A 13093-nucleotide genomic window follows, 5' to 3' on the forward strand; every position below is an offset into this window, starting at 1 on the left:
TCTTCATGTGTTAAATACTTTTTCTCACAAAATTTCTGAACATATTTGTTTGGGTTTCTTTGTATGTATTGATTGCACGGGTTGTTACCGACATGTGGTGAAAATTTCAATAGCACCTTTAGAAATATATTTACCTAGAAAAATGGTGATGTGTTCAATATTTATTTTACCTGCTGTATATTGTATTAACACAGCAACACACACATTAATCATTCAATTTGTTAGGTTAAATCTTTTATTAAAATAGGATGAAAATGATAAAACAAAAATATTTGCCTAAAAAAATAAAAACATAGTCCGGGAGGGGTAAATGGAAACCTCTACAATGATGACATGATACAATTGCAACACATACAAACAAGATGAGAGTGTGAATGTTGGTTTGCATTGTTATTAGCTAGAAGGCTTTGTTACTGTCCTCCAGTAACATTGATGCCCCAATTGATGAAAAACTGAGCATCTCTTACTATAACATTTACAGTGAACTGTTAGCAATAAAAGGTAATGTAACATGATCACTATACAAAGGGGAGCACAAGGAGCCTGTGCTCCCCTGATCCACGTCCAGACTGTCTGATACTTAGCTCTCCAGAGTATAGGACACCACAATACACTCCCTGTCCTATAAAGCAACACTCCCTAGACAAATACTAGAAATGAGCACTGTCACGTGGAAGTTATGGGAGTGTGCATAGCCCTGTGTAAGTGACCATTTGCCCAGACCAGCACACAGATATCTGAGTAATCTAGCCATGTATCATATTGGGACAGGTAAGTACACTCTGTGGTCCCTTTTCCCTGTGAACCTGTTGCTTTGCTTAGCATGTGCAAAGACAAGTTGACTTAAATGTACAGAAGTGACATTAAAAACATACTTCTGAACAAGGAAAGTATGTAGTACAGTAAATGTCATGATGCAACTGTTCTGCTAGTCAAGGACCAGAGGTTGCTTATATGCTAAAAAGAAAAAGGCACATGGCCAAGACACATGCAGTATAATCCTCTCTCTATCTAGACCATTGTGAGTAGGATCATGGGTTAAGTTTGTTTTTGTAATTCTGGGTCATGGAAATCTGTTAAATGAGGACCAGAAGGGAATCACTGTAGACTACTATACAATTGCAGAATGGTCAAACTTTGTGATTTTAACAATATCTTCCATTGTCCTCCCATCTGGACAGTGTAAATAATAAAAATAAAATGATATAAACTGGCAGCAATTACTGGTCATGTGTAACTCCTTGTACTCAGCAATTCTCTTTTTATTTAGAGCAGAAAAGTGAAAGATTGATGTAGGTGGGATGAACAGATGCTCTTTAAAGGCCCTATCCGCACTTGTGCACAAACACAGGGGATAGCAAAACCTGCTGTATATGCGGTGTCATTCATTGTGAAGGGCACCCCATCCAATTGTAAAGGACAATGCACAACACAGTACACCACAACACACATAGTGCATTGCTAAACAAAAAAAACCCCATGAGCATTTTATATCTGATGAGGTGCATAACACGTTAATGCACAACAGATCACTGAAGGTAGAAAAGAGTAAGCACATTTTTTACAACACCTGAGTTCCTTAACTGTATTCAGGAAATGTATGAAAAAAATAAAATAAAATGCAACCTTTTTTAAAAATATACTCAGAGCTGCACTGAGATTATCAAGTGTCCTGTAAGAATTATATGTATATATTTAGTGGCTAGCACTAAATCTACCATCTGTGATTTTATTACATCTTAAAGGTATACTTTCCTAAATGGTTTGTGTACAAAATAGCACAGTGCACCCAAACGCTGAACATTACGGACATTGTGCCTGTCATATACTGTACATGGTCACTGCATGAGGTGGTTGAGGCAATCATGTAACAATACCAGTTTTTGTGCTGGGGTCTTTATGCTGTGTTGTGAATGAGGTTCACTCCACTAAGCTGTCAAGGAGCCTGATGAGGGTGGGCCTTGGGCACTTTGTAAGATCCTATGCACTAGAAAAGAACTAGGAAATCTTTGTTTTAATGTATATGTTTAAAGAAATAAAATATTGAACAGTGTATCCCATCCATTATAACCCATAATGTGGGGAAATAAGATTTTTGTACTCACTGTAAAATAGTTTCCTTGGATGCCATTGAGGAACACTTGAAGTCTTTCACCTTACTGGATTGTAAGAAAAAACTGCAGGCCAGCCCAGGATAACCCTTACTACCAGCATGCCTCAGTTTTGTAACAAAACAGTACAGAGAACATAATTATAAACACAGAAGGGTGGGACCTGCCCTTAGTGGACTTTAACATTTTTTGGGGGTAAATACAGAAATTTTATGTCCTTTCCCAGCCATTCAGGGTTTTTTCGATCCATTGAAGCCTTTTACCTTCAGGTCATCCAAAAGCTGTCCAACAGAGGGGTGGGGCAACACAACAAATGTTAACAGCCCCAAGAAAACAACAAAACTACAGACTGCCTGAAGCTAAGAACAGCCATAAGGACCCTACACCCAAAGCTGACATCAGATGAGGCCACAACATCCACCTTGTAGAAGATAAAGAACGTGTGAACAAAGACCAGATGGCAACCTTGAAAATCTGGGAAACAGGTGTTGATGTAAAGTGGAACCCATATTGTGAGACCAGGTCCCATGGAAAAACAAACAATTCTTGCAGGATAAGGCCAATAGTTCAGACACTCATCTTAAAGAGGTGATGGCTACAAGGCATACCACCTTGTGGGTGAGACTAGAGAGATGAATGTCTACAGTGGATTCAAATAGTTGTGTGTGAATTATAGAGAGAACGAGATTCCATTAAGCTACATGGGAGACTCCATATACAAAGGTCTTAATCAAAGAGTAAGAGACCAATGGTCTCTGAAACAAGTTAGAAAAAGCAGAAACTTGTCCTTGGATGGTCCCGAGAGCCAAATGCTATTCCTGACCCAGCTGTAAGGAGAGGATTGGTCCCACTGAGAATTTCCTAGGGTGTAAACCCAGAGACTTACACCAAGTGAAGTATGCCTTCCCTGTCTGGTGATAGACCACGTGAGAAATATACTTCCTAGCTTTGGAATCACACATACCCCTGTTCTTATAACCTGGGCTTAAGCTAACATGCCATGAAAGCCAACAACCGTGAAGTAGGATTAAAAATTTGTTTTTGAGACAGAAGGTCCAGACAATCTGGTAGAGCTCACAAAGCATACGTCAGAAGTCCTACTAGGTTGGAGTACCACATCATCTGGGCTAACCCAGAGCAATAAGAATCACTGGAATGCCCTTAATCTTGATCCTGTGAAGCAGATGAAGACATTTTAGGGAAGGAAAGGCATAGCTCAGGGTGTACTGTTTCCAAGGAGTTACCAGAGCATCCACTGCTTCTGCTAGAGGATCCTTGTGCATGGGGAAAAACCTGTCCTGTTTGTTGTTGCACCTGGAGTCCAGCAGGTTCACATCCGATGTTCCCCACCTTTGACACAGGTCCTGGAACACCTTAAAGGTGTAGGGACCACTCTCCAGGTCTAAATATTGTCAGATGAAGTCTGCCTGCCAACTGTCCACTCCTGGAATGTACAGAGCAAATGTGGATGGATGTGAATTCTGCCCAGGAAAGGATTTGTTCTACCCCTCCTCTCACAGAAGACTTCTAGTTCTTCCTGGGTGGCTGATGTATGCCACAGACGTGCCATTGATTGGCTGCATCCGGATCTGATGACCCACCAGCAGGATGGTCCTGCTGCAAAGACAGACAAATTGCCTGAAGCTCTGAGATATACTCCACTCCAGCCTAACAGACTGACATCTGTCATGAGGATCTTCCAAAAGACAGAAAGGAAGGACTCCCCTCACCCCCATTTCCAGAGCTGAACTCCTGAGCCACCAAGCCAGAGACAACCTGGTTCTCAATGCCAACGTGTTATCTGTCCAGGCTGACAACAGAATGCTGCATTGCAGAGGTCTAGAGGTGAAACTAAGCAAACAGGACTGCTTCAAAAGGAAGCTACCTTTAGACAAAATACTCTTATGCAAAAGCTGATCGTTGGATGACTCCTGGACTGGAAAGCTTGAATCTGAGATTAGAGAATCTGAATTTTCTCCTGTGAGAGAAGAACTGTGGCTTCAACTGCATCACATTGTTCAACAGAGTCTGTGTCAACTGGTCTCTAAGCAGGAGGTCATAAAGGTAATCCACAGTGGGGATCCTTGTAATCCAAAGTTAGAAAATCTCCTTGGTAAAGTGAGCCAATGACAGACCTACCATATGACATTTCAGAGCTTGTATGAATAAATGTAGTGCTCTTAGATCCAAGATAGGATGGATGGCTCTTTGGGTTTTGGTACTGTGAACAGTTTGGAGTAAAAACATTTTTGCGACAATAACTGGGGCAATGACACTTTGATCAAGACCTGAGAGGGCTTGATGGAGATCTGTTAGTCTGTGTGGTGAAACAAGAAAGGTGAAGGTGAGAAACGGAGGAGATGGCAGTGAGTAATACTCAGGTTAATAAATGTTCCTGCCCTCTGAAAAGCGCACCTTTTGGCCTGACAGTCAAGCTTGGGGGTGTGGGGGGCGGGTTGGACGTGAATAGTGTGGAAGCAGAAAAACAAAGAGGATGTTTTCTAACTGACAGCGAGGGATAAGACTTTGCAGTCTGTGTCATAGTTTCTTCCACTGAGTAAGATGGCTGCTCATGCCACCAGAAGCCTCCCTGATAATGGTATCCAGAGCACATGCGAAAGGATATTGTCCTTTCGAAGGCCATGCAGATCAGACACTTCTTAGACACAGGTTCTAAGTCCAGAACTTTAAACAAAGTGTTCTCCATATGTGTAGGGGGGACAGGAAAACCATGCAGGAGATGTGACAGAAATTCTCCACTAGCTTAAAGTTACAACCATTTGCTTCAAATGTTCTATGATCAACTGTAGCAGTGGCAAGATGCCTTTTAAGGTACTTAGATCAGTCAGCCAGGATTTGACAATGCAAGGTTGCAACCAAGAGAGGAAGGGGACAAATAACGCCTGCCAGCAAAACCAGAGAGGGCTTCTAATTCATCAGTTGGATCCTTAAAGACAACTGCAGCCTCCTGCCAATTAACAGTGTGGGCATCCCACTTTTTTTTTTAAAAAAAAGTTCTCTTCAAACAGATACAAAGCTTATAAGCTTTTGTGGGAATTAAATATGGTGTTTCCAATCCCCATATAATAGAAGACTTGGAAAAGCGGGTGCAGAAAGAAAGTCTTTGTGGTCTTCGGGGCTATAAAGGACCCCAGATTGGGAATAGCACTGTCAGAAGCAACAGTTTCAGAGTGATGCACACCACAACTATGAGAGCTGAAACCGTCTCTTTACATTTATGAGCAATGTCAGAAAACTGCAACTCCTCGGAGACAAGCACCCTCAGGTAAAAACTGGAGTGACTCAGCAGCAGAGGCTCAAGTAGATCACATATAAAACCTGCATGGGTAGGTGCAGGAGCTCATTTGTGGCCTCAGCAAAAACATTGGGTGATTTGGGCCATTAAGTCTTGACTTACCCTGGGGCTGGCTTACAGTCCAATCTTCCTGTAGCATAGCCTGAAGGCGGCAAACTTCCTGTGTTAGTCAATGAATGAAAAAGAAATTAAAAATTCTTGAAATGAATACTTAGCACCGATACTGGCCATGGGTTTCACTCCTGACTCCAATAATTCTCACATCAATACTACTATTTTAAATAAAATATTTTGAAATGACTACTTTTTCTACCAGATTTTTACAGCTTCTATGACTGAAGAGATCACAAACACCCTGACTCAAGCAAGTGATGCTTGATTCGTCTGGTAAAATCACAATGATCTTTATCTCAGACAAACTGAAGAACATTGGAAGTATAGAAGTATTGCTGCTGATGACTAAACAGAATTTAATAATAGCATAAAAATTTCAGAAATATAGAAAATATATTTCTCTTTGCATGGATTGTGGATAAAGAACCTAGCTGCTTGCAAGTCTACAGAGTTGATTGCGTAAGTACGTGCACAGCTGGTTCATTAAGTCCTTGTTTTGTCCCTCTACCCAATACATTTCAACCACCACATTAGGAACCTCTTTCTTCACATTCAGCAAGCATTTGAAAAGAAAAGGAGAACCACTGCCCTGAACTGGCTGTGACCCCTCTACTGTAGCCTGGTTCAGTTCTTCAGAGGAATCATGATCATCAGTTTCAGTATTATGAGAGTGAGAGGTTTCCTTGGGTTTGTCAGATAATGCCAAGGTTTCCTCCTCAATAGATTCTGGATTGGTATCTTCTGGATGTGTCATGGGATCTGGCTCAGTGGATGGATTGCTGAAGTCTGGAGTAGATTTATTTTGCTCCTCAAAAGCTCCGGATGACTCTGGTGTTTGGAGGTCTTGCTGTGAATCCTCCTTTAGGGTTGGTTTCTCTATCTTACTCGTGTGCTTAAAATCCTTCTCAGGAGCACGAGGCAACTCTCTAAGCTGTCTCATATGCTTCCTTTTCTTTCTGCGGCTATGGATCCAGGAGTTTTCAACTGCTGTAAGAAATAAACTCTCTTCTTCTTTCCCACAAGGCATAGGTTTATGCTCAACCTGTTAGATAAAGAAAATTAGGTTTGAATATTTTAAGATACACAATGTTAATTGATACTTTATCCACATATGAAATAGGCCCAACAGTGGAGCAGTTAAACTGTCATCTCAAAGCTATTCTTTTCTCCCTATTAAGAAGTTTGAAAACACAATATTAGTGGTCTTACTGGAGTTTTATTACTAGATTTTATCCTTTCAGCAAATCTTATTACTAAATTTTTAAGTTTTGAAACAGATGCTTTATATCGATTTATTGTTAAATTTACAATAAACATTTATTAAATGACACCAGGGTTCCAATATACATGAAAATGAGCTACGAGTAGCGACTGCAGGCTCAAAAGGATAATACAAAATATTGCAGAAATAATTACCGTATTTTTCGCTCCATAAGACGCACTTTTTTCCCCCCAAAAAAGGGGGGAAAATGTCAGTGCGTCTTATGGAGCGGCCGATCCGGTATTTCCACCGCCGCCGTGTCAGAATACCGGGCCGGCCGCTCAGCTCTGCAGCGGGACCTTACTTGTTCCTCTATCCAGCGGCGCGCTGTCTTCCCGGCTTCTGTAGTGTGGGCGCTCGGCTTGACAGCCGGGTGCCAAGTGCGCATGCGCGAGAAGTGGTGCTCTTTGTGAATGGTAAGGCGGCACCTGGGACACATGACAGGTCCCAGAAGCCGGACCTATCACAAAGCGCAGCGCTTCTCGCTCATGCGCACTGGGCACCCGGCTGTCAAGCCAAGCGCCCACACTACAGAAGCCGGGAAGACAGCGCGCGGCTGGATTGAGGAACAGGTAAGGCCCCACTGCAGAGCGGACACTAACCAAAGAACAACTCCGTGTCAAATTCAGGTACCCGCTCCCCCCCCTCCCCAAAGGTCAGCAGTCATCTCCTGTACTGTCCACAGCCTCTAGTCATCCCTGTACTGTCCACAGTCTCTGGTCATCTCCTGTACTATGTCCACAGTCTTTGGCCATCGCCTGTACTATGTCTGCAGTCTCTGGTCATCTCCTGTACTATGTCTGCAGTTCATTGGTTCAGAATATTTTTTTTCCTGTTTTCTGCCTCTAAAACCTAGGTGCGTCTTATGGAGCGAAAAATACGGTACATTTTTTTGTCCAGATGACAATATTGTTAGGCTAAAAAAAAGCACGTTCATCGGGATTAAACAAAAGATAAAAACAAGCTAAATAAGTTTACCTCACCTTTGCAAACATGCCACATGTTCCACTTGTTTTTAGGGTGGAACATGCAACATGTTCCCACTCCTGCAGCCGCACCCCGATCCTTTCCCATCCGTGACAGCTGGTGGGGGATCCCCTCCCCACACCCGCTGTCTCTATTTGAAAAGAGCGTACGCCCAGCACAGAGTTCTGTCTCGTAGTCTCCGCTCTAATTCATCCCAAAGGTGTTCTATCGGGTTGAGGTCAGGGCTCTGTGCAGGCCACTCACGTTCCTCCACCCCAAACTTTCTCATCCACATCTCTATGGACCTTGCTTTGTGCACTGGTGTGCAGTCATGTTGGAACAGGAAGGAGCCATCCCCAAACTGTTCCCACAAAGTTGGGAGCATAAAGTTGTCCAAAATGTCTTAGGAATTCCCTTCACTGGAACTAAGGGGCTAAGCCCAACCCCTGAAAAACAACCCCCACACCATAACCCCCCCTCCACCAAACTATACACTTGGCACAATGCAGTCAGGCAAGTACCATTCTGACAACTGCCAAACCCAGACACATTCATCGGATTGTTAGACAGAAGCGTGATTCGTCACTCCAGAGAACACATCTCCACTGCTCTAGAGCAGTGTTTCTCAACCTTTTTTTCAGTCAAGGAACCCTTTAACATTCTCCCAAATCTCAAGGAACCCCATTCTAAAATGTAAAAAATTATCCTAATAGTTTTACAGAACTCAGTAACATCTACACGTGTAGGACACCCAACATTAGAGGTGATTTATTCTTCCAAAGCAAATACACTTTTGCACACTGGTACTGACTAGTATTTCAATGTTCCTCTTCTCCTTCAGTTTCTCTCCCTCTCGGCTAATGTAACTCCAGTGGTTATGGAGAGGGGCAAACAAGGATGCTGTGCAAGCACCTGACGTCCTCATCAACTAATGATGTAATTCGTGTTAGGATGCAGGCAGCTGGCAGGTTGTAAAAGTGCTCAATGAAAACCTATGGCTTTGTGTAACTAAAAGGCAGGCTTGATGCACCTCTGCTGGCTTGTATACAAATTTTGGGCAGTTTTTAAGCATTTTGCCAAGGCACCCCTGAAAAAGCTTGAAGGCACCCCAGAGTGCCTGGGCACCCTGGTTGAGAAAAGCTGCTCTAGAGTCCAGTGGTGGCGTGCTTTGCATTGCATTTGGTGATATAAGGCTTGGATGCAGCTGCTCGGCTATGGAAACCCAACCAATGATTTGTAGGGGTGTCCCAATACATTTGGCAATGTAGTGCATCATCCTAGAAGTAGACGTCCGTGCTTTCAGCATGGTAGGAATCACCAACGGTCCCCTGCCTCTTAGAACCTGGCTTTCAATAGCCAAGCTGTTAAAGCCAACGACGGTAAAACAGGGTGGAAAATCGGCCCTTGAGACAGAAGATCTGCCCTGAGCGGTAGCAGCCAATCGACATCCGTGACCAACTGCACTACGTTGGCATACCAAGAGCAACAGGGCCAATCCACAGCCACCAGAATGCCTTCGACCTCAATCGTTCGCAGCAGGTGGGATAGAAGCTTGAGAGGAGGGAACACAGAGGAGACTATACTGACTCCAAGAGGCCACCAGGGCGTCCGCTGCAACCGCCAGCACATCCTTTGTCCTGATCATAAATCTGAACACTTTCCCATTGAACCAAGAGGCTAGGAGATCCATGTTTGGAGTACCCCACCGAAGACAAATATGATGAAGCACACCAGGATGCAGGGACCACTCGCCATGGTCCAACGACTGATGGCTGAGAGAGTCCACCTGTCAACTGTCCATGCTGGCAATGTGCAAGGCGGAGAGAGCTGGGACGAGATGCTCTGACCACCCGAGAATGCGGGAGGCCTCCAGCAATGCTTTCACACTCTGTGTCCCTCCCTTGGTGGTTGACATATGACACTGCCATGGCATTATCTGACTGGATCCGGACGGGGTGCCACTGAAGACGTTCTGTCCACTGTTCCAGGCACAGTCTGATCACCCGATGCTCTAGGACAGTGATGGGCAACTGGGACTCCTCTGGCCTCCAGTGGCCGTGGGTCGAACTCGTCCCAAGAACTCCTACCCAACCGGAAAGGCTAGCACCCATCATGACCACTGTCCAATGCAAGGGAAACAATTTCTCCTCCTGAAGGACAAGAGGCTGAAGCGACCAAAGCAGGGACGTGCTGGTCTTTGGACAGGAGGACCTGCGGCAGAGCCGACCTCATGATCCGACAAGGTTGATGAAGCAGGAGAAGATGGAGGTTGCTTCTTGCTCACTTTACACCCTAACACCACCTCCAAAGAACTCCAGAATGGCCGTCAGTGCGTCAATAAGAACAGAAGCCCCAAAGGGACCAGCCACCTCAAGGACGGGATTAAGTGGGCAAACTTGCTCCTGATGATCCATCTCTGGAAAGGGACCCACAGGGAAGACACCGCCAGAGACGTTCACTAGTCACAAGTGAACCCTAAAACATACAGAGGGTCAGCAGAGAGGAGGTAAAGATGCAGGCTGGAGAAGCCACATGGAGAAAACACACAGATCAACTGGATGCCTGGGAACAGCCGCCCATGTGATCCAGGAGGGCTTGAGGTAGCAGAAAGGCTACAAGAAAATGGCCGCCGTATCCCCACACACTGAAGCCCAGGCCACCAATAGTCATGCAGAAACCAAAAACTTGGCTGCCACTGGGCTGTAACACAAGGCAGCCAAAGGAGGAGTAAGCCAGACCCCCAAAAAATGGCCACCGTAGCCCTGTGGGCACAGCAAGGCCCATACAATACAATAGGCTGCTGCTGGACTACAAGAAAAAGGCCACCATTTGTGGCAGCAAAAACCTCAGGAAAGAGGACTGCAGCATCACATGGCACCCAACACCCCAGAAAACAGAACCAGCCTATACTGGGAGAGGACAGCAAGGCCATAGCTCAAGGTAATCTGCTACAGCACCCAGAAAGGAGCCCAGAGGGATGAGCAGAATGGGGCCCAGGGGCAAGTTCAGCAAAATGAGAGGTGGGGCAGGGAGGAGGGAACCCGAATGACCAATCAACCCGAGGAGCAACTGTACCCCACCCGTAAGGGAGGGGGAAAAAGGCTACTTATCAATCCTGCTCCAGAGACAGAACCACCTCTCCACCGAAGTGGGGGGGGGGGACCTGCCAGGGTAGCGCTGTGAAGCGGACGTCTCATGTCCAGTCATATGTGCCCCTGCAAGACGTTTAACTCACTGGCCGCCCCAGTTCAGGATGGGGCACATCTCTGCCTACGCAGGACTTGACTAGGATCTGCTCACGATAGCTGGCCAGGCTGGGGTGACCACTGAATCTATATTATCCAGCCAGGTTGTTGATTGAACATCTCTGCAGGAAACCCATGGAAAAAAAAAAAAACAACTATGGAGCCAGAGGTCCCGGCAGGGAGCTAGGTCGCTACTCCTAAACACTAGGCAGAAAGAGCTGGATTGCCTATGCAGAGAGGTGGTTTATATCAGCTAGGAATGCCCATAGGCAGTGCCGAATTTCTTCTGCCTAGTATTCTACTCCTGTAGGTGGCGATATAACCCTCTGATCGAGAATAGAAGATGCAGTGTCCGTCAATGAAAGAGAAAAATTGATAGCATCAGAGTGAACATTTCCTGTAAACAGAATCATGTATTTATTCCTATTTATATAACTAAGGAAATCTATCAGGGTTTCTTGAGGCCCGTCCCGTAAGATGACGTCATCAATGTATCTCTTGTATAATTTTAGGTGGGTCCACTCCCTGGTATAGATATCCTTCTGTTCCCATTTTTTTTTAAAAACATAATGGCTACGCTGGGCACATATGTGCCCATGGATACCCCATTTATTTGATTATAGTGTTGTCCCTGATGATACCAAAAGAAATTATTCGCCATCCCATCTTTAGACCTTCCAAAATAAATGTGTGGGGTTTTTTTTTTTTTTTTTTAACTGGGAATGCTGATCTAGGGCCCATTTGACTGCCTCTATTTCCTCTTGCTGTCAAATGTTAGTATAAAGCAATTCTTTCTGGTTTGTGGCCAGCAAGCAATTCTCCTCTGCTTTAGCTTTTTTCAACAACTTAAATAGGTCTCTCTTATCCTTAAGGTATGCTGGTCCTTTATTAACTAGGGGCTGTGGATATACAATATATCTACATATCCCCCAAACCTGGACTATAGTGAGCCCACCCCACTCACTATGAGTCTCTCGGGGGTCTTTCCTGTTATATAACAAGTATCTTTGGAGCATCTGGGATCAAATACCTAGCCTCTTTTTTGTTTACTATATTCTTTTTCATATTCCCATTCACCAAATTCTTAATTTTTTTTTTCAATTTCTCATCATCGAAGGATCCTTCTCATCTTTGTCATAATCAGATTTAATATCATTATCTCGCCCTTGTCCGCTGGCCTAATTACAATATTCTTTTCTGTTTTGGCATGAATACATAAAGACTAGGTATTAGATCTTTTGGTACTATGTAATCCACCAAGTGTGTGCACAAATTTTTCAACTGAAGTGGTATTGGATAAGGGTTGGGTATATAAATCTCTAACATCATGGCCGGTAGACTGCTTATTGACATCTGAGGACAAAATGCATAGAGGCAGGACTTCTGGTTGGCCGTTCTGATATCACATCTGCCCAGTGGAATGAACACTGGCTCCAGGCCGAGCAGAGCAGCAGCAGTGTATCCAGCTAAAGCTTGGTGGCAACTTCCCTGTATTGCTGAAAGAGGCACATTTTTACGTAAGTGCATTACGTCTTTTATATTTGTGGTCTTAAATGTACTGCACTATGAAGCATTTTTCTCTCAGTCTTGTATGTCCCTAATTAAATTTGAAGGAAATGTGGAGCAACCTGGTATAGGAATACTTTTCTGAGCTGGTAACTGCTTACATTACTGGAGGAATATTGGAGTGATCTGTGTGGCATTTGGGTACATATGGGATGTAAATATATGGACCGATTGTTTACACACAGAACTATAAGCAGAGTTTACTTACTCTCACAATTTCTTTATCACTCAAGTGTCTTACAAGGGAGGCACTTTTGGAGTGGCAGCAGGGCAACAGGGATTTAAGAATTTTTTTTTTAGATTTTTTGTGTTATTGTAAACATTTACTAAACTCTTATCTGATGGTCCTGCCATGAAAGTCATTGTTCAGGCTCATTTGGTTATAAGGTGACAATGCTCTGTCCGTGTCTTACAACTGAATTGCACTGTCACTGTCATATGAGCTTCCTATGGAGAAAATAAGAGGTCACTTGGACATTACTCTGGCATGGTTCACTGTTTTCACCATCAGCAA

At 44.1% G+C, this 13093-nt stretch overlaps 1 protein-coding gene across 1 annotated transcript in view; it reads right to left on the reverse strand.

Moving 5' to 3' along the window:
* Positions 1-217: 217 nt before the first annotated feature.
* METTL16 (methyltransferase 16, RNA N6-adenosine) overlaps positions 218-13093 on the reverse strand; it is a 123034-nt gene continuing 110158 nt past the window's right edge. The window contains exon 10 of the mRNA XM_089683771.1: positions 218-6583. Coding sequence (XP_089539897.1) covers positions 5969-6583 — 615 coding nt within the window. The 3' untranslated portion in view covers positions 218-5968. The remainder of the gene's footprint in view (positions 6584-13093) is intronic.

The sequence above is a fragment of the Staurois parvus genome, unplaced genomic scaffold (genome assembly GCF_062004578.1).
Source record: "Staurois parvus isolate SC_StPar_1 unplaced genomic scaffold, SC_StPar_1.0 ptg000321l, whole genome shotgun sequence".
NCBI lineage: Eukaryota > Metazoa > Chordata > Amphibia > Anura > Ranidae > Staurois > Staurois parvus.